A 25,700-nucleotide genomic window follows, 5' to 3' on the forward strand; every position below is an offset into this window, starting at 1 on the left:
CTAATTCAGCCAAGTTCTTAAAATCAAAAGCTTAGGAGCTGCCTTTACCTATTTTCATACTTTGCAACCTTAGACCCACCATCCTTCTCAGTTTAGAAATGCCTGCTAACCAGCTGAAGAACCACCCCTGCCTTCAAAGTGCTTACGCCAGCGTAGGTGGGGATGTACTCAAAATCTGCTTGTGGACCTTCTTTCTCAGACTTTCTCTCATATTCAGACCACAAAAGCCTGCCTAAACCCCTTTCGCATGACTAACCACAACAAATAGAACAAATAAGGACAACACAATCTGCGTCTTTGCCTGCAAACTAAGGCACAGCTGGTGTGTCCAATTTTACATCTGCCAGTCTCAAAAGTATGCCTGTAAGTATACGCTACTATAGATAATATAAAGTGCTGCAGTACCCGTAAATTATGTCTATTTGCCATAATGACCCTAAGTTTCCATCTAATGGAACAGTAATAATTAGAGTGGGACTTGATTCTCTTCAGAAGCCTACAGAGCACAAAGCCTCTCACTGCCAGCACTTGACAGATTGGAACAAACACTGCGAACACCCAAATTTTGTGTCAAGCTGACAGTTCCCATCTGCCCAGGGCTTTACTAGGATGATGGCGTCTCGGATATTCCCAAAAGCTTCAGAGCAAAGGCGTGCCCTGGACAGTTTGGACACCTTGGTAAGAGAGCTGACATGCACACAAAACAGTTAAGGCAAATAAGGACATGTCAATGCTGTGGTAGTAAGATACCTGAGTGAGATACCCTGTCTCCCTGCCATGCCGGTGGGAGCTGAAGCCCTGGAAGCCGCAGAGCCACACAAGTGAGATGCCGGGCCTGTGACAGCCACTTCTGCTTCTCACCAGGGTGGCTGACCCAAGTGCAGCCCCACTCCCATGTGGCTGGGCTGCTTGGCGTACTTGAGGTGCATGACTAGACCTTGCTCAAGGGTCCTCTGTACTGAGCCATACTGTTTCATACGTTCACGATTACTTACTATTTGCATGCGTTAGTGACCTCTGCACACAAGCTAAGCACAGTCTCTGCCTTGGAAAGCTGACTTTGGGTGTGCTTCTGCTAACATTGAAATCAACAGACTTGGTTTGGTTGAACAGACAGGAGGTTTCAGACTAGTCTAAAACACTCTTCTGCAAAGCCTATTAGGTGACTATAAACCAGAAGAAAAGAAAAATTAAAGTAAACTCTACATCATTGTCCATAACAGATAATATGAATTTCTGATGCTACAAGTTCACACTATCAGTACCGCTTTTTCCCCCCCCAAATTTGGTCTCTTTTCAATAATCTGTGCTCTAGCACAGCTGTCCTATAAATAATTGTGCATTGGCACAGCCACGGTATAAAATACTACCATGCAGAAGGTCAAGGCTGAGATCTGACCTTGATATTTATGCACCGAGGAACAGAGTGAGAGTTTTGCAGCTCTCAGGGGTTGCACAGGATATTTTGCCGTTCGATGCCAACCACTCATGAAATGAAACTTTGGTAGAAGGAGTCAGGAAACAAGCTTATTAACTGCCCTCTCTTTCCGCTTTGGTATTGCCTGAGCAGCAGTTCAGCAAAAACATTTCAAAGAAATAGAGAAAGTAATTTAGTCAAATTGCCCTCAAATCCAACACAGAAGCCGCGGTTCTGTACATAAGCTCTTTGATCCCACATTGCAAAAATAATCCAGGATTGCTTACCTGTTGCCTGTATATTTCCAGCTTTTCCTTCCCAGTGCTTGTTCCAAGCAATACAGAAACAGGACTACTGGGAGTATTCACACATTTAAAGTAAAAGAAGGTCTCAATATCCCCTGTTCTCCGCAGCGTACATTTCCAGCAAAAACAATTCCCCACGTTTCTTCTCCCCAAATCCCAACCAAGCAATAACCTCTAGAAACCCAAGCACCCCATAACTGACAGAGTCCCAGCAATGAGAAGTGCACTCTTTCATCTGCTTCCTCAGTAGGCAGCCTGCCAGCTTGCTGCCAGGGTCACCCTTGGCAAGGTTCCTATGCGGCTCCTCTTTTGCCGCAGGACAAGCCATTTACCTCCTGCCAGAGCAGCTCCTGCTGCCAGGCTCGGAGGGATTCCAGGTCCTCTCATGCCCCTGTCTAATGACTTTTATCTTTTTGAACATGTTCCAGTGCTCACAAGGTATATGGATTTGTAATTCAGTAATTCAGTAATTACTGAATTTGTGTAAAGGAGAAACTGTGAAAAGCCTTTTCCAGGTGCATTTCTTTTTCTTTTTTTCGACCAGTGAAAATACACCCAAATTTACCTAAGCTGTAAAAGCCCTTGAAATATTAGAGGTCATGGTGCTCAGAAGGCAGCTATTCCATTCAACACTGCTGAGCTGACCGTAACAGAAAGACTGCGTTTATGTAAATTGTAAAAACCCAAATGAATTAGGAGTGGATTAAAATTAGCAGAACATCAATATAAATCATTATAAAAATACAGGCACATAAAAAATATCTCAGAAGTGTCTGTTTACAAACAGAATGACATTAAAAGGAAAATATTACAGTCACCATGTGGGCACAAAGCACTCAAACTTAATGAACCCCAGAATGAATATTGCCTGGATGAACTTATTTTTACCTCCCTTCTTTAATTAAATAATCACATATTCTTCTTTCTTCAAGAGCCTCATGCGGAAGGTAGACAGTGACTATTTAATGAGTAGCAACGCTTTTCCCTTTTTTTTTCCATGCTCATGCCCTAATTACTCAACAGTGTTCTCATCCTTCTCTGAGCGTACATGGTGGGAGAGAGCTATTGTATGGTGCAGCCTCTGAATATTCATTAAACCACACATTTATTAATGACTTTATCTTATAACCATCCTTTAGAGCAAAAGCATGGTGTTTTCCCCATTGTATAGATAAACAAATGAGGATCAAAGAAATGAAGGTCGAAAGCATCCGTTATACCGGAGAGGCCTATCTGAGACACCTACACTGGGATTCACTGCACCAAAACGCAGGCATCTGTAGAGCAGACCTGAGGTAGCTATACCTGAGCTAGAGGCTTAAACTCCCTCTACAACCATCAGAAAAACCTGGCATTTAAAAAATGTTTCTGCCCTGCTTTAGGCATCTACATCAAGACGAGACAAGCTATTCTTTAGAACATTTCTCTCACTTGACTGTTTCCCAGATCACCTAGTACTACACAGCAGGTGACTGATGAAGGAAAAATGGAACCTTGCAAAGACAAGAAAAAACATCCCCCAATATACACAAAATCTTTTGGAAAAGTTGTCACAAAATGCCGCTTCTCCTGAGCACACTGAGCTGTATCCTTTCAAAGACTTCCAAATGTAGCTAAGTCTGGGTAGATTTTCACTGGGATAAGCAGAAGAGACACTCCTGAAAAGGGCTTTCTCTCCCTCAACCAGTACCTACTGAATTGCATATCTGTATTCCAGTGCTTCAAAAAGACACATCTTCACAAAGAAAAGATTCTCCAACTTTCTCATCATAGGCAAAACAACTTTCTCTAAACTCATTTGTGGAAATGGCAGAACAATTTTGCCCGAAAATGCTTAAAAAAAACCCTAAAAAAATGCAGACTTAGACGGTTACCAGGGGGAAGGTGGAAGGAGGCCACAAGAAAAACCTTAGCGTAAACTGCTGAAGTTTTCGCCGTTCTTACAATCATAGGTTTAACTGTGAAGCACTTTACAGAAGTCTCAAAAAAGCCATTCCTCCTGCAAGAGGGATCATAAAGAACCACAGAAAGGACACATCCTTTCTTCTTTGCACTTCCTTCGCAGCTGTTTTCTAGTCTAAGCATAGCAGCTGATACTTCTCCCACATTCCCTACGCAACTAAAGAAGGGCAGAATGCACTGAGACAGACCAGCAGCACCAATGTCTCGCCATGATTTATAACATCAAACGCCAACATTTGAAATCTGGTCTGTTATGTGAAAGCCAAAAAGTAAATCAAATGAAGTGCATGGTGGCTGTTCATCTAAGAGTTTCTCTAGTATGCTCGAGGGTGGAGACTTCTACTGTTATCTACATCCAAACTGGGATGACCTATAAAACTTACCACAAAACTGGTAATTTCATGCATGTACACCGTTTTCCCATGCTAATGCTGAAGTACCAGAAGAGAAATATTTTAGCAAAGGGGCAAAGAGAAAACAGGCCTGGCATGTTTACGGTTGGACTCGACGATCTTAAGGGTCTTTTCCAACCTAAATGATTCTATGATTCTATGTTCTCTTTTCACTAGTAGGCAGGAGAGGACCGAGTGGTAACTGTGTGCAATTAAACAGCGTAAACAACGCTATTTTTAAATAATGTGCATCAGAGTTAGGTCCTTGTAATACAGGTCTTTTCTACACTTCAGACTTGAGTTGGCTGTAGAATCCCTAAAGAAGATGCTTTTATGCTGACAATGAAATAAAACATTGGTTTAGTGGTCCAAACAGGCTTAAACCAGTAGACTTTTATGCTGGCAGAAGACATTTTTGTTGGTATAGACTGGGTGTTCATTTGGTGAGAACTGAGGAGGGGGGCAAAGAAGCACAGCTCTGCTTTTATTTCCCTATGGGCAAAGCTCTTCAAATGTACGACAAGAACTAGATTTTTCTCTTTTGGGTCGGTCCTATTTTAAATCCCAGCTCAAATCCATGAGAATCTTCCTACTGAGTCAAACAGGCTTGGATCAGGCCTTGGCTAACTTCATGAAAGGCACCTGATGGCTGACCTAAGGATCAATAGTTCTTGTTCTCATCCTAAACACTTCAGATGACAGCACACTGCAGCACTGCTGTAGCTAGGGATTATATGCAGCTTCGTGTGCATGCTAAAACTACTAAATTCTGTGGAGAGAATCACCTAGCAGAGCACATTCAACCAGCAAGATAAAACTATACAGTTAGCTGAAAATACAATTCAAGGGCATTTAATAAATAAAATAATTAAATTAAGCATTTATTTTAAAATGAGAAAGCTAAATGTGAATAACAACAGATAGTTATGTGAATAACAACAGATAGTTATAAGTTGTTGTTGGCCTCTCTGAGCCAAAAAATGGCAGGAGGAATTGCAGGGAGAGTTTGTTTTAGATTTTCTTTGCAGCTATGGGGGATATGTTGTGCCAAAATCATATTAATGACAGAGGGAAAACCACAGGCTCAGTGTGTCTGCAGTCCAGGTTTTTTTTCTTTTTTTTTAAATTTAAGCTGCTTGAAGCCTTTAGATTTCAATTAAGAACTCAGGCAAGTTGACCTGAATCAGCAATAGCTTTTGGATATAAAATAAAGGATAAAGAAAAACCCAACTAGGAGTTTTTAAAGAAGGTGTTGAGGGACTTCCTAAGTAACATGAAACAAGTCCCAAAGCTCTGCCTCAAGGTGTACATATTACCATCTTTTCATGTACATAATCTTTGGATTATCTGCCAGAAAAAAAGTGAAACCAACCCTGTAATTCAGAGGCAATATGGGTTATAGATGCTTGTGTGTAATACAATAGGAAACCTTACCCTAGAAAGCCCTTTCTTCCTCACTAGCATCCCCATCGCTGTTCCCCCATCGTCTGTCTCTTTTCTCCCCAGTGCCTCATTGCCTCTGATGCCCTAGAGCCAATTTTGTCTATTGGCAGAGCCCTACTCTGCTTCCAATTTCATGCAGGTAATCTGAGGGTCTGGGTCACCACATGACTTGACTCGCTTCCAAGCGAGTTTTTATACTGGTGTGGGTTCTGCATGTAAAAATGCAATTTTATCAGCCAGGGAAGAAATGTCTGGAGGCACGTAAGAGGAAGGAAGAAACCTCAGCTTGCCACAGCTTTACCTGTAACCTTGGGAAGCTGTCATATCCTTCATTACTCATCCCTTCAGGAGGGCTCAGCACTCTTTTTTAGGCTGCAGTGAGCCATGACTTTTCTGCTAGTGTCAGGATTGCAATTAAAGATGAAACCGGTGAATGGTCTAGATAAGTACTCTTCATATAATCACTCCCACCCCCTTCTCCTCCCCCAAGAAGAAAAGAGGTAAGATTTAAATGAAACCTGCAGTCAGGTGTTTGCCTTCAGTTTATTTCAAATGTATGTTCAATTATCACAGAAACATAATTTCGTTAGGGTCCTCCAGCATCTACATTGAAATAGCAACATGACCAATCAATAATAGCTGTCAGAATATTCTGGGCAGTTTCCTTACAAATGAAAATCATGAGACTCACAGAAGGTCAAACACCACTAATGTGAGTCACCAATGAATTGATTAAAAAAAGAAAAATCCAGTGATTTTTTTGGCTGAACACAGACTAACACACAGAGCAATTTTTATCAATACTGTTTCCCCAAACCACTCTGATAAATATTGAGTTCATAGGCTATGAAATGACCTCTTTAAATGAACAAAGCATGGTAACCATGCATTTAGGAAAAAGATACAAAGACAAGTTATTATGGGTTTTTAAAATTACTGTAGGGGAATGTGGTTTGAATAGCAAATGCACAGAAAACATAACATTTTACTCATCGTACAGCTGAGTAACACCATCGGAAGTATAATTCTGTGTAACAAAATCACGTTGCAAGACATGGCACTGGTACAATTATCTTTGAGTAACTATGTTGATTTCAAGATAAAGTCGTTCAGCTTAGATGTTGATTTTTTTTCCCCTACCTACATTTCCAGCTCACAGGAACCGTGAGTAGTACTGTATTCTCTGATCAGTACACATCTCCCACGTGTTGAATACTAGATGGTGCAGTCTCACAGCATCTGCTTCAGATCTCATTCATACCAGTTTTGCACCAGAACACCATTCATCGAGACAGTTCAGATTTAGGCAAAATACCTACAGATATTCATACTTTAAAATCCATCCTTTTTCAGCAAAAGCATTCTGTAAAATGAAGAATGAATCTTAGTGTAAAGGGATGAAAATCTGCCCTACTGCATCCCAATTTAACCTCTTAGTTTATGCTCAGTACAGGTATTTCAGGAAATGATCTGAGGGATTCTCAGGTTTTCTCCCCTTGGCCTAACCTGTCAGGCACAGTCTGGGTGTGTCACACCCATGAAAAAAGTCAAGCAGTTTGATTCTGGATTTTTTAAACACCTCCCTCACGGAAAGTTGTAGGAGACATTTAGTGTTTTCCTCTCCCTGGAACGCAGGCAGGAAAGGAGCCTTTGCTGCTGCTGTTATTTCCTCAGAGACGGGCCCTTTTATAGACAGCTTCTGGGGTTACAGCCCAAGTTCTCTCTAACATAAAGAAAACCAAATCTGTCCCTTATTTCTTAGTCTCTCGGGTGACTGCAATGCCACTAAACCAAATCCAAGGCTGCATTTTTTTAATTGGATTTTTTTTGATTACAGAGTTTCTCTTGCATTGAATTGCATGGCACATGCAGAAGATCCTTTAATCTCCAAGAAGGTTAATTATCATCCTCTTTGTAAAACTTTCACACCTGCACTCTGAATTTAAGTCCTTCAGCTACGTGCTCAATTTTTTTTTCAGACCAGCACAAATCAGGATACTTCATTATCCTTGCTAGTCTGCTGTTGACCAGCACGCTAAGTAACAGATAAGCCAACTTACTGAAAGACCTCTTGACTAACTTCCAGCTGACCAGAGGTATGAGCATGTAGTAGAGATGACAATTCTTTTTCACGCTGCATTTCATGGCACATCTGGATAGCCCTCATACAAAGTGGAAAGATTTGATCAATCCTTTTTTCCCCATCTTTTAGTAAATATATATGAGGGTTATTTGCTCCTTCCCTCCACTTGCTTGAAGCCTGGATGGTGGACAGGAGAGGTTATTACAGCCATCTCCTCCATCCATCATTTGTTTCTAAAAACTTACTAAAAGAAGCACAATAGCATATTTTTAATAGGCAGAGGCTGCTTCCATTTGAGGATCCAAACCCTTGAATTAGCATCTAAAAAATTCAGACCACATGCTTTGTGAGGAGATCGGAGGATAGATTAGGAAGGCTCTACTTTAATGAATACCTGTCATTAAATACATTAGATATTTCAGACTCATTTTTTTTGAATTGTACACTATTTAGACTAACTGCATACAAGTATAAGTTTCACTTCCCTGACAAGTTTTTGAAGGCAAATTTGTCTATTACTCTTGGTACCCAGTAAGTAAAACACAGAATATTTTCATACAGAAGCGGAACTTGGAAGATAATAACCCCCCATCTTTTCCTACTTACTTATGACAATGGAATTGTATTTTTAGTTTTCTGTTACCAGGACATCTCATTTCACCTTTACAGTTTTTTCTCCCATACAAAGCAATGTTTATTAAGCTGCTTTTAATGAGGCCATGGTTTCAAAAGCACTAGAGAGAAATGTTAATTGGACCTGTTAGAGTAATTTGTAACTTATATGGTTCAGCTAAACTCCATTTATTTCTCTTTAGGGATGATCAAGAAGTTTGTAAAGAAAGAAATATCCGTAAGATTTATGAAATCCTTGTAAAACATGACTAACTCCTCCCTTCTGTAATCATCTACTAGCAACATGGCTATCAAAATTTAACAACAAATCATACCCAGGCAGAGAAAAGAGAGTAAAAAAATTCTATAGGGCAAATACACTTGGGAATCATAGACTTTTCTCATGAAAACATCTTGATTTTAATTGCTTACAATTTACAACTTGGCCACAGTTAAAACATTTGGTGTGATTTTTTTCTTATGATGGTTAGCTCTCTCAGGCTGTATTTTTTTCTTCCCTTGGTTATTTCAGCTGAAACAGGTCAGCTGTGTCTGAGAGCATCATTACGGAAAACCATACTGTTTTGTCCCCACACAGAAAATTCTGTAGGCTTTATATTGAAAATTTATGTTCTCTATGTGTCTTCATTACCTGACAGATCTGGCACAGAGAAGCAAGAGAAGAGCCAGGAGGAGGGGAGAGTAGGACTCCTTGGGCAAGAAGGGGAGGAACTCGGGGAAGGAACTGAGGTGAGGAGGTGATTGATCTGAAAAGACGCTGCAGTATACGAAACTTGGGAATGGTTTGCTGAGAGACAGGGACAGAAGAAAGGGCTAAAGAAGGACAGACATGAAAACTGCAAAAGGCCTTTATGGAGGGAAATCAGCAGTGTGAGAGAAACGTGTTGGAAAATTACCTAAGCCTTACTTGGCAAAAGACAGAAGTAAAAACTGGGCGGAAGAGGAGAGGGAATAGCATGTTGGGGATTTAGGACCTTCTAGAAAAGAAGACTCAAACTAGGTCAGTAAGGAAAGGGAAATTAAAGCAGCTGCTGGGAAAACAGACAGTAATGTAGCTAGGAACCAGGATAAACAAAGAACAGAGGAAAAAAGCATCATGCTTGCATGAAACGGACAGGAAGGAACATGGGATCCTGAACCTTCACAGGTCTCCACCGTCAGCAAACATCTTTGAAACCCACTGGTCACATGTGTCTCTCAAGTCTTTTCTGGTCCCCAGAAAGCGCGTATGTCCTGTGCTGGACAGCTGCTCTGATAACCCGGCTAACAGGGAGCAGACTGGGGGGCTTAATGGTTCTCGCTCTTTTGAGGAACTATTTCGGTACAAACATAATGTCAGATGTAAAGTTTCTCCCACAGAGGAACCTAGGTAGTGGTAAGTAAAAATGTGTCAACACTGTTAAGGATGTAAGCTCACAGAAATATTTGGAAACGACAAACTGACAGTTGCTTATGTGACACAGTGATACCATTCATTAGACAGAGAAACACTATTTTCCTAAAAGGCCCCATTCCACACCTCTTTCATACCTGTTTCACTCAGCAGTCCTCATAGTGAAACAAGTGTCCTATCCGTAAGACAAAGCACTGTAAGTTTTGAGGGAGCTATCAGTGAATGAGTTGGGTGGCAGGTGTGTAAGGCATAAAGAAGGAACTGCAAGAAAGAGAAGAAGGTCATGTAACATGGAGGAGACACCCCAGTGCTGCTTTGAAGTACCAGATTGTTTTTTTGTTACAATTTCTGGAAAGGCTGAAAAGGACATTTAAACTGTATTGGTCACGAATTGCAAGCACTTTCTTGTTTCACTATCAGCAGTCAGCAGCAGTATCTCTTGATCACACAAAGTACTGATGAATCAAGAACTGGGTTTTGAATTTGCCAGCCCAAAACGTTGGATTTTTTTTAAACCGTAATGCCCATTTACTTTTGGTTTCCATGCTACCCATTTATCTCAAGAGGTGTTGAAAAGGTATTATCTTCCTTTTAAACCAGGTAAATAGAGTGGATTCAAGCAGGTAAGCGAGCATGAACTGATGCCTGACTGATAGATATCAGTCCCCGTGTTGAGACTCAGTGAAGTCAGCATGTCATATTTAGTAGCAGCATGAGAGATGAAGGGTTAAAAGGAGTAATACCCACTTGCTATTGTAAAAAAGCAGTCTTGAAAGCCAGAAAACTCGATAGCAGAAAAAATCACAAGCCTCAGACTTCTCTGAAGGAAAAAGCCTCTTTTGGTACTGAGGATAAGTCACATCCCAAACCATGTATCTTTCGCTAGATGAAATCTTAACAAGCTAGCACTACAGAGAGAGAACTTATTTATTGTATGCATCCACACCTGACTGTCAGTTCTTACTAATGTCCCTGATGCAGGCATCGGGGCACTGACAGCAGAAAGCTGTCAAACAAACAGTGTGTTTGATCGTGCTGGTTTTGGCTGGGATAGAGTTAATTTTCTTCATAGTAGCTAGTATGGAGCTATGGTTTGGATTTGTGCTGGAAATAGTGTTGATAACACAGAGATGTTTTAGTTACTGCTGAGCAGTGCTCACACTTAGTCTTCTCTGTGTGCTTCTCACCCCACCCCACCAGTGAGTAGGCTGGTGGTGCACAAGAACTTGGGAGGGGACACAGCTGGGACAGCTGACCCCAACTGACCAAAGGGATATTCCAGACCATATGACATCATGCTCAGCATATAAAGCTGGGGGAAGAAGAAGGAAGGGGGGGACGTTCAGAGTGATGGCGTTTGTCTTCCCAAGTAACCTTTACATGTGATGGAGCCCTGCTTTCCTGGAGATGGCTGACCACCTGCCTGCCGATGGCAAGTAGTGGATGAATTCCTTGTTTTGCTTTGCTTGCGCACATAGCTTTTTCTTTACCTATTAAACTGTCTTTATCCCAACCCACAAATTTTCTCACTTTTAGTCTTCTGATTCTCTCCCCCATCCCACTGGGGGGAGTGAGCGAGCGGCTGGGTGGGGCTTAGTTGCCGGCTGCGGTTAAACCATGACATTGATAAACAAGGAACTTGTACAGTAAGATGAGAGACTAACTTGCCACAGCACGTAGATTTATATACCTGCGCAGTTTGCGCAGTGTGAGTGTGAATCATGCATTGGCCTCCAGGACAGACAAAAAATCCCATGTGTTTTACCTAGTGACACATCTGTGAGTGGATACTTCTGGAACTGTTAGAGAGAGATATGTCTATGTCATCTTCTGCCTTAAGAAAGAGCCAATACATTTGGAAAGACCTTAGGACACTCTCCTTGAGATTTGCATATTGCCTGAAGCACTCAAACTGTGGCAGGATTAGGGCCTCAGGAAAAAAACACCAGGAAATTAATAACTTTGCATTCCGACAAAGATCTGGGCAGTGCTCTCCATAAGCCTATGGTCACACACTGAAGACAGAAAGAAAATACAAGCTGCATAAAAAGGTTATTCTCCCTCCTGTGGGTCTTGTGACTGTATCGCATGCATACCTAGCTGGATGGAGGCTGAGCAGACAATCTCAATCCTGACATTCCTAATTGGCATGCTCAACTTTTTGACTTCAAACATTGTCTTCTAGCACAATTTGTGTACGTGTTTGTCTAGCACTATTTAAAGTAGAGTAATACTTCAACTAATACAGGTATCGTGACCTTTGCTTTGCACATGAATTTTCATTCAATCTGTCTCTGAAGCAACATAAGAGAGAAAGTATTCTTTAAAGGTTTAAGTAACTAACTCATATTTAGAATTTCAAGGGATGTAGGTCTGTTGCTCTGTGACAGCCAGGAGACCTGCAGTCACAGGCAAATGCTAGAGTACGCTGCCTATCTGTTCTGTCAAAGAGTTGTAAGAGACAAAGGAAATGTTAATTTTAAGTTTATAAAGAAACAGAAAGAAAAAGGCAGTGTGGAATCCTACAGGCTTCCTGACTTTCCTTCAACTTTCAAGGTCTTGCAACATCTATAAGGTTTATGAGGATCCTGAGTCTGTCCTTGGAGTATCTGGAGCTCCTGTTCTTTGGTCTTGTAAAATGCTATAGCTCTTAAAGGTCTCCACAGCTCTGGATACACTTGAGTGATACTGCTTTATGAAACTTAAGGGGCAGCCCATAAGTTCTTTTTTCTCCTATATTTCTTGTCTTGCACAAATTACTAAAAGTCTACATTGGATCACAGATTACCTCACCTGATGTTTAAACTATGCAAGCTTTCTCTCCCTAGTGCACTTCTTGTCAGGCAGAATTACTGAAGGGTGAGGCAGATTTCTTTAAATGTACTCTCATAAAATTGTTACTGCCTTTTGGGTTTTTTTTTTTTTGAGTGAGTGAACTTAGAGGCAAAAGGCTTGAACAGTGTTTGTTAAACTGCTGTCAGATTTACTAGCAAATGATTGCATGAATAATTCCCATTCTATAAAGTTGTTATCAGTGGTAAATGTAGAGTTCAGAAAATCGAGGGTATTGCTCTAGCTAAAGCTGACCAGTGACTCTGATAGCTTGGGACTAAAAACCAAGCTGACCATCTCTGCTTTGCAGAGAAAATTACAGGGTGCCACATTCCAGCAAATCTATTCTGGCTCAAGTAAGTGCCAGAATTGTTAAAGAAGCCAGAGAAACATATGGAATTTGAATAAGCAATATGTTCCTTCATTCCTCAAGACCTCAGGCCTCTATGGCTTGAGCTAAGAAACACCCAGTGAAAAGATGAGAGAGGAAGATTTTGTGTCTCTCAGGTGCAGATAGCTAACAAAAGCTTACTTTTGTGCCAAAGTCCTGGCAACAGCTAATAGTTTTGTTTAACTACAGCATCCTTGATTCAAAGATTACCCCAGCAAAGAACATCTAAGATTTAAAAAGTAGATCGCTCAAAAGCTCAGCGGCAGCAATTTATGAACGAGAGTACATAAAAATATTATGGGCCAGAATCTAAACTCAAGGTAGCCATTACCTTTGAACTTTTCTGAATGCTCCGTTTCAGAGTAAATATGGAAGATTAATCATGCAGATGTAGCCCCAATTACAGAGACAACAGAGAGCCCAGTAGCATCATGGCAGATTTTGGAAAACCTGAAGAGAAACTGCATCTGCTCTGCCTCCAAATAAATGTAGTGATAAATTTTTATTTCTCATTTTAGACAGGGGCAGTGTGAATCTCTGCAGCTTGTTATCAGCATTGCATTCTAATTCTAATTCTCACTCTAACTGAGGATGCCTGACCTATAGCTTTCAAGCTGTGAGCAGCTCGTCAGGACACTTCACCCAGACCATAACCTCTGCCAAACAGTGAAAACTTCAGTCTTCCCAACCTAAGTTTATAGCTTGGAATTAATATTTACTGTTTGGTTGCCACAGGAAAAGATTCAGGCTGCAAAATTATTTTGGCAGTGGCAGCAAATCATTGCCGACCACCACCCTGCCTCTATTCCTTCCCCTCCACAACATGAGGGATGCAGGTGTAGTCATATGGCATAGAGAGAGCTGCAATATTCAGACCTCTCCCACCAGCAGATGAAAATAGGTGATCCATGTGACCATAAAGGGTGGATGCTTCAGCTGTATGGATTACAAAGAAAAGTGATAAAGCCCACAAAGTTTATGTTAATTCTGCACAGTTGTGTAGGGCAAGTCACCATACCCATCTCCTCTGCAAATACTGAAGCGCAGCATTATTAAAGCCTCATAAAATTAAAACATACAGGTAGTCTCCTCTAAAATCAACAAGGAGTATAAGCAACCACATTGCTTCATGATCGGAGGAAGTGTTTTGGAAAACAGGAAGACATTTGGAAGACTGCTACCGCCACAACTTCAAATATAACTTTTATCAGGCTACAAAATATTTTCTCAGAAATTATGTTCCCCTATTTTCTTCAGGGATTATCTTGGTATTTCCAAACTCCTACTATTTCAAAGTCTCTTTGAAACTATACAGCAGTACACTCCACACATCAACCTAGAAACATTTTCAGCATAAAAACAAAAAGACCCAACAAGCTAACAACATCTTTTCCAAGAAGCTGAATAGACAAGTTTATTTCCTAGGACCCAGCTGAGCAGGATACTCAATATATTTAAGCAAGCACAAGTGTACCCCAGAGAGTTCAATGGGACTAGCCACATCTCTTACATTATATACACACTTAATTACCCTGCACAGAACCCCTTGATGCTTTTTTTACTCCAGTTTGTCTAGGTTCCAGAACCAATAAAATGTACAAGCTTCCCAGATGACCTCTTGAAGACTTCAGGCAAAGGAACTAAACTCCGAGAAATATATCACCTTTGAAACAGCTTATGCTTACAGGAGTACAAAAAGTCAGTTACACACTACAGGACTGTAGCTGAAAAATAGTTCAGGATCATTTTCTTCATCTAGTGTAACCTTTTCAAATTAAGTTTCAATTTCATGCTATCAGAATATATTTTATGGCTCTTTCCAGTTCTGGCCACATGGAACGCTACTTTATAGGATATATCCATCTGTTAACAGAAGAGAAGATATTAAAGCAAGTAATGGTACAATTATATCTCTGGAAGTAAGATATTCTATTGGAAGTTTATACCAGGAGGACGCTATAGAATGCACCAGACTTTTATGTAACTTTTGGATTGTTGCCCCCTCTCAGCAGGCTAAACTACTACACTAGTGTCAAGCATCAGTTATTGATAAGCCACCTTACCCAATGCTCTTCCTCTTGTTTTAGCCTATTTTCATATTCACATCAAGCCTGAGGTGGCATTATAAATAGTTTGTCTTGTCGGTAACATCGGAGTCAGGGAACAGAGTAACAGTTCTGTAATTCTTAAATTTCTGTTCATGGCTCATATCCTCCCTTTCACGTTACTCCCAACTTTGACTTCACTGCTCTTGAGCAGAAGTAAGAGAAGATTCAAATCAGCACTGTTTTCCTGGGCCAGGAATCAATGGATTAGGACGGGCGATTTTCAGCTTTTGCGCCATGGTCATAACGTAACTGCAAAAAGCAAAGAAAGCTTCCCAACAAAATTTTTCACACCACTGCTGGAAAACTATGCAGGGCATGTAAATTGGAAAAAATCAAAACCTACTGGGGGCTAGATAAAAATCTAACAAAATCATAATGTATTAGAAAGAAAGCCTACTGGATCCCTCCTTATTTCTTCTCGCAGACACAGCAGGACCACCATCCCATACATTTCCCAGTGTTTGATTCCCTTTTCCTTCCTTCCTTCTTTCTGACTACACAAGTCTCAGGTTCTTCTACGTCCTTAAGTTTCCCCAGGATAACACATTAATTTTCAGGAAGGCAGGAACAATAAATCCAGATTTGTTACTGAGAACAAAAGGGAGATAGCAGAGTTTATTCAGAGAAAGAATGACATGAAGAGACCGACTGGTAGGTACGGCCTGTACAGTTATAAGCCTGAAATTTCCAACTAAGATCTGTATCCTCCTGCACTGAGAGCTCTATCCAGATAACACTGAAAAGAAGGTTCCTGCCTTGAACAAACTGCAATTTAGAGCACAACAGAGCTTCTCAGCACGTGGTCTTGGCCTCACACAAACCTGCAAAGATTTCTAAAAAAAGATCCTCAGTGAAATTGCGGCTGATTCCCTCCCTGCGGTATACAGGAGAATGGGGATGGGAGTTTTCTCTGAAATGAAAGCCTTGCTGGAAACTTCGCCTGTCTAAAGCCAGGGGTTCTTTTTTTCAATGAGATATCGCTCTTAGAGAAAGTGGAGCATAAAGAATCTGGTTTTAACTGTGATGATAGATAAGAGTTTGGCCACCCATCATCTTCCAAAGAAAAAGAAGAAATAAACAAAAACACCTAAATTCTAGTCCTCTTCAGGCTACAAGATCACCTGCATTTCCATTTTCTATATGGGAGGTTCCTGCCCAGATGCTGAGCTGTCTCCACCTTTCTGGACGTGAACCTTGCATGAATGTCCAGCAGGCCTGTCAGACGCCATGCAAACCTGTCACTCCATTCTTGACAGTTAAGTAAACAAAGATATGTATTATAATAAAAAAAAATAAAATCTGTGTCTCAGAGAAGAACAAAGAGGGCTGTTCCAGAATAAACAAATATCTGACATTATTCTTCTAAGTATTAATCTTTTCCAAGGCTTTGAAGTTTGACAGCGCTATTTCACAAATTCCTATGAGGCTGCTTTACTGCTAGGCTAGAAATCTTACTGTGGAACTAAGGAGGAAAAGAAGAGAAAGATCCCCAAACAGAGAAGAAATATTTTAGTCTGACTGGTGAGTATTTCTATTTCTTGCTGCCACGAATTTTCTGTATCTTGCAAAAATGGAGGGGAGATGACACCTTCCAAAACAAATGGAAATAACTCAATCCCAAATCTGTTATGAAAAATCATCTGCTCTCCTTGACTTTCCAAAAAACCTCCCATATCTTCAGTGAGTTCAATCAAAGTTTGTATAAAGCATAAGCTCATTTTTCAAGCCATGATTTGCCACCTCTGCATTTCTTAAGAAATTTTCTCTTCCCCGTTCTTTTCTATGTGGCAGTTTTGTGACTTTTTAATAATATCTTGGCCACCTAGCAGCAGTGGCAAAAGGCAGAAGAAATCCTTTAAGAGCAAGTTACATGTGACATAGAAATGCTTACACTTCATTAACCTTTATTATAAACTAGTCACTGGAAAAGTTACTTTGCTAGAATCCACACGATGGTTTCACTCTACAAACCATGAAATGTCAGAATGCTAAATTACAGTAAAGTACTACTCACCTCCTTATGAACCCAAGATTAATGATACGGTGCAGAAGGGAATAGCAGTGCTACTAGGAGCGTAACAGGTCACGATCACTTCTAAATAGCTCATCAAGAACAGGCAGCAAAACATCACAGATGGTTCCCAGAACTAAAGTCCCACTTCTCAACCTACCCATCACTGAGACATCGTATTCAACCAGCAGAGTCGCCTCCTGTCCGCATTGTTTGAGAATACTCATGGCTTCAGAGTGTGTCGTTCCCAGCAGTCGGATCCCATCAACACTCAGCAGCCTGTCCCCGGGTTTGATTGTACCCTCTCTGAAAGGAGATTAAAGCAATGATCTTCATCAATATAAAATAAATTGATTTGGAGATAACACCATTTTTATGCAAAGCGATTCTCTCACACTCTCTCTGACATCCACCCCTCTTGCCTTAACACTTAACATTTACTTTGACAGTAAGAACATTCAGAGGGCGCAGAGGAAAGGAAATTGCTTTAATTGGAAAGTCAGTGACTGGAAAACGGCTTAACACAGAGCTAAATAATCAAGTCATGTTAAATTGCAACTAAGTATAGCTTCTGCTTCAACATATGCTTTCTTTCTGCCTTGTCCACACAACTCCTCTTTCATACATAAACACCTCCCTCCCCCGATATTTTCTTAATAATAAATACAAGAGGCAAACATATGGGAGAAGAAACAGATTGCAAAATATGAATGTCCATTTACTGATTTTCTTCAAAAATATCCCTTACTTGGATAATTCCATTTTTCTTTTCTTCCTACCTAAAAATAATTTGGCTATAAACGTACACTGTCTCCCAGGCGTATCTCATAACGTATTCAGAATTATAATGGAAAATGAAGTACTAATGTTGTCAGCTCAAGAATCAGGGAGAAAAACAAGGAAGCAAGGGGGATGAGGGTGGGAAGAAAGGGAGGGACAAAAGATAAAAGCTCTCTTGAAATGTTTGCTTCTCAATTAATGTTTCCAAGGTCAAAAATGTCAACATAAGCCACAGAAAATCAGCCTGCTTTAAAGAAATTGGACTTTAAGTTTCTTTAATGGTTTAAGGACACAAATGCCATTTTTGAAAATATAATTCATACATATAAATAAAGTGAATATTCTTTCTTTATATGGATACAAGATGGTATTACATACAAATGTGTTCATTTGGCAAAACCACAAATCTGTATTCAGAAGTTGTCCAGGTGAAGTTACGTATGAACTCACATGCAGATATGTACAAACGTCTTAAAATAATAAGATAGCAACATCCAAACACATAACAGTATTTTTCTGAAGTGCAAGAGAAAAAGATTGTGATGTTAGAGTATAAAAGCATAATTAAGAGCTATACCAGTTGTCTGAAGGCTGCAAAAAAACGTGCTCTGACCTATTGCAGGCGTTTGTTCTAATTATTTTAGGTTGATTTTTGAAAGTGTTTAATGGGAAAGTCTTGAAACATGCAACATACTAAATTAAAGTTCACACACACCATGATGTGTGAGCCTCTGTGGTTGCCTATTACTGTTAGTATTATTATTACAATTAAATGCATAAACTGTGGATTTCAAAGGAACGGGTTTGAATATATCTACTTCACTCCAAATCCTAACTTCTGTCCCAAATAATTCACCTTTTTCCATTTCTTTTTCACATGCACTCCAGAAAAAGATGAATTGTACCTGTCAGCAGGCCCTCCAGGTCTAACACATGTTATTACAACAGGACGAGATTTATTTCTGTCATCGTGTGCTCCACCTAGAAAGGGAAAAGTGAGAGAAAGCACACCTTCATTTTATGCTTCTTATGAAAGCTCATTTCCAAGAGGCAATTCTAAATCTTGCAGCATGCACACTTACAGATGGGCTAAAAAGATCAAAAAATGGCCAAAGCCATTAATATGAACCTCCACTGAACTTTATCTTAAATAACATCGACTTACTGTATGGTATAGATGATTCTTTATAAAATATTTCTACAGAGTGATTCTTAATAAAGGCATATTCTTTTCTTTGAGCCTCTACTCCGCAAATCTGATCTCAGTGTGAAAACTTACTGTCCTGCAATTTTTGCTGCACAGAGAAAAAAACATCCATACTTCATGTATACCCAGAATAATGAGTGGCCACTAAGAAATTTATATATTAAACAAAAAAACCCCCCAGGTTTCCCTGAAGAAACTAATAATTCATCGTTGGGGTATATTATTTAACAGCTGCATGTTTTCTTCTGTTCTCTAAGTCAGTGATAACACTTCTGTTGTACAATTCAGACTATCAGCATGATTCATCAGATTTCATACCTGATTTACACAAATACTATACGCGAATCTTTTTTAAGAACTACAATCTTCCTGCTCATTTCAGCGGTAGCAGAATCTGGTCTTATGCGAAACAAAGTTTGTCATGTTATTGGCATAGTTGATTAATTATTGTTCTTCCATAAACAAAAATTAGAGTGTTTCATAAAAGCAGTACATTAATGTATGGAAGAAGTAATACATAAATCACAGAGATTTTTACAAACTGTAAGCCATAAATCTTGAAATTATTTCTTAGTGACATAAAAACTTGCTTTTTTTTGCTAATTTAGAAAATACAGCCAGTTCAAATTTAATGGTAACTCACCTCTTATTACAAATCCAAAAGTGTTCCCCTCTTTATGTAAAGTAACTTCCACAGTTCTAAAGATGAGACCTGAACCTTGTACAGCTAAAAGAAAAAAAATAAAAGAAAAAAATTCCAAAACTTAATTATTATTATTTTTCTAATTATACACACAGGTTTGCCTCTTTTCCAATTTAAGCTAGCTATTATGTTTCTGGTCATACAACTGGAAAGAATCCACTACAGAACGGTCAGATTAAAGACCTGTAATTAAATACAAGTCATTCTCTTTTTGAGAGAATTTTGGGCCAGATATTTTGCAGGTTGCCAATGGTTTGGAAAAAGAGCCATAGATGCATATAACAGATGAGGGATTTGAGCCTGACTGTTTAAATTGTGGCAAAGTTTTGCTTTTCTTATAGTTACAGAAGAGAGCTAGAAAAGATGGAAATACACAGCGAGACACAAAAATGACAAATGAAATTCTTAAAGCTACCTATGGAATTGGTTGTTCAGCCATGAAAACATTTATTTGTATTGCTTAAAGTCAAGACAGTCGAGACTTTTAGGGTGTATCTCTAATCTCAAGATTGCTAGATTAAGATGAAAAAAATATTTTGTAACATAAGATTTGTTATTTTTTTCCTTTTTCAAAATGTAACATGCGCTCTCATCATTGGTAAGCGAGTAAAAAAATCTTTGACTTCTAGTCGAGTCAGTATTTTCTCTCTAAGCACTAGAGGAGTGGTGCACAGCTGGGTTAGGAGGTGAGAAGCCTAATGCACAAACCCACACATTTCGGTGTGATAATCCACTTTACAGAATTTGAAACCACCACTGTTAAGAGACCAACAACCAGTTTACTCTTAGCTTTTACAGGGAAAACTTTGGCAGGGTGTAAGAACTCCCTTTTCCAAAGGGAAAAGGACACTGGGCAAAATCACACGCAGGCACACTTCCCAGCTTTCAGTAAGATACTGCAAACAGCACAACACACATAAAGATTAAAAAAAAAACCCTCTATAAAATAAATGTTCTGTGAGCAGCAGAATTAATGAAAACTTATGTCCTTTAATGCTCCTGCCTGCAATAATCAGTTTCCCCAGTCTCCACTAGGATACCCTGATGGGCCAATGGACACCACAGGCTACACAGCTGGGGAGGCTTGTGCTGCCACCCACGAGTGAGAAGTGGTGCCCCCCCAGTGCTGCCTGCCCCTCCTTCTGAGGACTCCCCTGGTCTGGGACTCTGTCTTCTGCACAAGTGTCTTATTTCCATGAAACGTGCTGTAATGTACTTTTTTTTTGGAGTCTTTCAATCCCCTGTTAAAAAAGTTACTGCAGGGAATCAGAAGAACAACCTCCCTTCAAAGCATTGCTTTGTATTGCAGTAATTCTTGCTATAGCCTGAAGATCAGGACCGTGTTACTGAAGTCCATGCGGCTGATTCCTTTCTAGCTAGAAATGTTTTACTGTCTGAAAAGGACCAAATTACGGGAAGGAGAAGGCAACTCTTGCCTTCATTCCTATCAACTGAAAGTGGCCCAGCACGTAGCTCGAGCTGAATCTGTGCTTCCTAATCTGCTTGGTGTGGCTTGTACCCTTCACTGGGGACAAGCAAAGCCTGTAGTTCAGCAGCGAGGAATGGCACGCAGTGTCCTTCCACTTGGGCAGCAACCATTCAGGTGGCTGTCCTTCCACCCCAGCCACAGCCTGGGCAGGGAAAGAAGTCCTTAACCTTTAGCAACAACAAAAGGCAGATGTGAGGCAGGCACGGCTCATGTTCCAGTTTGAAACATTGAGGTGGCTCATGCTGAAAATAGCAGCTGGATGCTCCTGCTGTGAACACTGCCAGACAGGGAAGGAAAGACTAGGGAGAGTGGGATTACTAGTGCTCAGCCAGATTTAATCCATCGTTATTAAAGTACTGACATTTCCCCACTCGGAAACCATGATAGTCCTCTCCTCTGAGGGGGTAACCATGGGACCAACAGTAGAATTTCATTATGTATGGGGCAGGGAAGGAAGTGCCAGGACTTCACCACGTGACCTACTGGAAAACTTCTGCGTATAATGAAGGCACTGTGTCTAGCTTGTTCACTAGAAGTTAATGGGAAAAACTAGACTACTGATTATCTCCAACTTTATTAGCTATGCTTGTATGAAGGGGTCAGAAATTCCAGGGACTTAAAGAAAAAGTTATGATTGTTACTGTAATTTAGCATGTCAAAATCCTGTTTCAATGGACAGGAGTAGCACATATGCCAAAAGCGGGTGAAACGGAAGGAAGCCCACTTGAGTAAGTGCAAAACAACGGTCATAAAACAACTACATCTCCAGCAAAATAATTCTGAACTCAGCTGACTTCATTAACTCAAATACTGTGTTTCTGAACATGAAGTTCCTTACTGCAAATGAACACTAATCAATAGAGAACATTCAAAACATATTAAGGTGTTGTCAGGAGGCCATAAAAGCAGCCAAATATATAATTAGACTAACTCTCCAGCTGCTAGAAAGCAATGGGGAGTTCATCGTCTTCTGAGCACCAAAGAGAGTGATGGATTTTTTGGCTTCTATTGCGAGGTAAGTATTTACTTAAGGAGACTAGAGCTCCTAGCTGGCTCCGCAGATTTTTCTGGCCAAACACCAGCAAACCACATCTTCCCCCTCCAGTAAGCAGCATGAAGGAGCACATGCTCTTTCAAAGGTGTGACTGGTGCAGCCCCCTTGATGCCAGACAGCCACCTGCCACTCACTCCTTCACTTTAGGTCCCAGGTTTCCAACTCACCATTTCCCTAGCTTTCACTTCATACCTGATAGCCTCAATTCCCACTGATTTTCTCCTACAGACACACAGTCACAGACATAAGTACAAAAAGAAAGGAGAGGCGAGGAAGACATTTAGTAGCACTCTGTGACTTCAGTGTCAGCATAAACCTGTATTTTGAAGCCAATCCTGCTCAGCAAGAAGCCCTTGTTTCAGTCACACAATTCTTGCAGATTTATGTATCCCCATAGCCTACCCTACCAGGTCTTCTGCTCCAGAAATGAGATGTTGCCTAAAAGTGATGTCAGAAAAGACTGGAAAAGTCCCAAAGTATGTTGTTTATCTGGGAGAGCAGGAGGGTGCTGCAAGTGGGAGAAGGAAGGAAAAGGCAGAGGCAGAACTCGCAGATATTCATTGGTCTCATCTCAGAAGATCTTACTATAACAAGAAGGATTCTCTTGCCCTGGAAATCTATTTAATCCAATTCCCAGTATTCAAAACTGTAAACAAACAAAAAAATAGTGGAGCTTGACAACTCTGCTCTGCCATTGGCTGGATTTGTGCTCCTAAAACACCTGAGCATCTCTGAGAGATCCCCCTGTACTGCCAGTTCTTTCATACTGCTTCCATGCTCTGTGATAACCCAGAGGGGGGAAAAAAAAAAAAAACAACCACTACCAAAAATGAAGATCACCAACCATGCCCATCTCACTGCTGACAACATGTCTGCCGTTCTGCATTGGTTTCAGTTTGCTCTGCTATTACTCACAGACTGGAGGCAGCTCATACTCCACTTCTAAAACAACCCTCTCGCCAACATTCTTGAGCAGGCTGATGATCTCATCATGGCGAAATTTGGTCAGGTTGATTCCATTCACAGATTTTATGTAGTCGCCTACATCCAGCTGGTCACTCCTAGGAAAAAGTACATATTCCTTTTGTAAAGACAGATCTGCTGGCCCAAACTAACTAAATCCTTTAAATTACTGTATAGTGATGGTAAGAAATATTTTTTCCATTCATCTAGATTAAAACAAGTTGATCTTTCAAACAGAAAGTGGCATTTTAAGATCTTAATCTAGTCTAGCTTGTTAAATATTAAAAGAACATTGTTGCATTATTAATTTCTGATGTACGAAAACAGCTGTACAATAAAGGAGTTGGATGATTTGACTGGTTTGGGCACAGGATCTGGGAAAACGTCTTCTTCATGTCCCCATCTTTCTCTCTCTCTTTGGGAAGTGTCCAAAACTATTTTTTTTGGACAACAGTTGCCTTCACACCTAACATCACAGCTACAGGAGATAGGCCACAGCCCAAAAGCATATGTTCTGCTCAGTTACTTGGAATGATTTAGCTTAACCTTTATCTTTTGACCTGTTTCACTCACAAATAACAGCTTTTTGGTTTCCACTGCAGTAGTAAGCAAGGTAGCTATGACTTTAGACTTCTTTTTAATCTTCAAACCAGTTGATGAACAGTTTTTTTTAAATTAAATTATAGTAGTACTATGGTTAGGTTTTCAATTTTACTTTTTCCCCTGAGTATTTTATGCTTCTTCTCTCAAGTTTTTGTTCAAGGACACAAAAAAGGAGAAATAAAATTTATATAATTTAGAAGACAGTTAATTAGTCTTATGATGACTTTCAAATATCTCATTGGTACTTCTAGTTTTTGTCAAAGTAGCTTTGAGGAAAGAGGGGCACCAGCTGTTGCCGTTTCTCTCTGAGCTTCTCCGGTCTGATGGGCTGCCATTACAGATGCATCTAGTCACATATTTGTTAGTGACCTTTCTGATGCCGTGCCTATTTCTGAAGCAATCACATCTTATAATGCATTTTGTGGCTTGAGATGTGGTTACCTAGCAGCGATTCCTCCTTGACGAAGGTTAGATACTCTTGGTTTCCCATCCTTGTCGATTCCACCCGATACTGTAAGCCCCAGGGTGGTGCCTTCTTTTTTCATTAATTCAACTATTGTTAAGCCCTTGAATTCCTCTGTTGAAAGAAAATTATTGGCATTATTAAAATTTAAGTAATAACACAGATGTTGCCTTTCTAAAATGTCACCTTCCAAGAAAATCATTGTGTATGTTAATACGAAATAACATGTACATCTGGAGATTCTTTATGTTACAATTCACAAGTTCTGTCCGCAAGGCTCTGCATATAGATAAATCTGAGACATATGTTCTGTAAAAGGTTATTAAAAACTACACCAATGTGCTAGTATACTATACAGAGCCAATAAATACAAAGTCTGGCAACACTTACAACTAAAGGCAGTTGTTTCACATTTTTAAAAAGCTATCTTTTCTCATTTTCTGCTTTCTCCCTTTGAATCCTATGTTTTATAAAGTACTTCAACTGATTAACTAAATAGAAAGGTAAAAGACACAATGATATAACAGTCCTAGAAAATTTTAGATCCAGACTCACTTTGAGGCCACTAGTAGATGTCAGTGTTAATCAAAACAATTGAACATAACAAGAATCCAGATGGACATTAAACATATCAGATCTTTAACAGTTTTATTCCTTATTCTTACACAAATAGATCTCCGCTGTAACTCTCCGAAATCTCTGCAGAACAGGTATAAGGTAAGTGAAGGGCTTTCATAGTCATAGTTACATATAAATTTTCCCTTACATGCTGTCTGGGACACCCTCTCCTGCAGTTTGCCCATTTAGCATTCTCAGAAAATGCCAACCTAATCTCACAAATGCAGGTGACCTGCAACAGAAAGCCTCGAGCTCTGAAAAGCTCTTGAAAAGAGATGTCCTTATTGCACATGGCTGAACAAGGCAATCTACGTATGCACAGTTCCAGCAGGGCTGCAACTGTTCGGAAAACCACAAGGCAATCATATCTCATGTCCAGTGTCTCGAGTCAGAGAAGACCTACTAAAACCACCAGCTGCCCAGGTGTTCTGGAAAAATACATTAAGTCCTAAAGATCCACCTAGAAAATGACGAAATCCTGGAAGGATGATCCATTTCTCTGGTCCTTTTCAGCATCAATATGCAGCTTTTAGATGAACTGGTCAGATACAAACATCATATAAGCACTGTAAATGAACAGTATGTCTGCACTGCACTAGCAATCCTGCTGCGGCACCATGAGATTTAAGATGAAAAGCCATCCAAAAAATAAGAAAGTTCCTTGTATACATTCCTATGTTCACCAGTAAGATCTAGAATAAGCACTATACAAACAGCAACAAGGCTCTATCAATACCTTTCCATATGACTGAGAAGATGACCTAATACATCTTGACCTCAAGATAAAGAACAGCCTCAAGACGAAGAACAGCCGTGAATGAGAATTGCCAAACCTGAGCAAAACGGAGAT

The 25,700-nt window shown here is 40.1% G+C and overlaps 1 protein-coding gene across 1 annotated transcript in view; it reads right to left on the reverse strand.

Annotated features, from left to right (window-relative positions):
- Positions 1-25,700, reverse strand: part of GRIP1 (glutamate receptor interacting protein 1) — a 129,952-nt gene that overhangs the window by 58,058 nt on the left and 46,194 nt on the right. Inside the window, exons 5-9 of the mRNA XM_009586815.1 lie at positions 24,211-24,346; positions 23,119-23,264; positions 19,601-19,684; positions 18,656-18,731; positions 17,131-17,276 (exon numbers count right to left, since the gene is read on the reverse strand). Of these exons, the coding sequence (XP_009585110.1) occupies positions 17,131-17,276; positions 18,656-18,731; positions 19,601-19,684; positions 23,119-23,264; positions 24,211-24,346 (588 nt within the window). The remainder of the gene's footprint in view (positions 1-17,130; positions 17,277-18,655; positions 18,732-19,600; positions 19,685-23,118; positions 23,265-24,210; positions 24,347-25,700) is intronic.

Source organism: Fulmarus glacialis, unplaced genomic scaffold, assembly GCF_000690835.1.
Source record: "Fulmarus glacialis isolate BGI_N327 unplaced genomic scaffold, ASM69083v1 scaffold4341, whole genome shotgun sequence".
NCBI lineage: Eukaryota > Metazoa > Chordata > Aves > Procellariiformes > Procellariidae > Fulmarus > Fulmarus glacialis.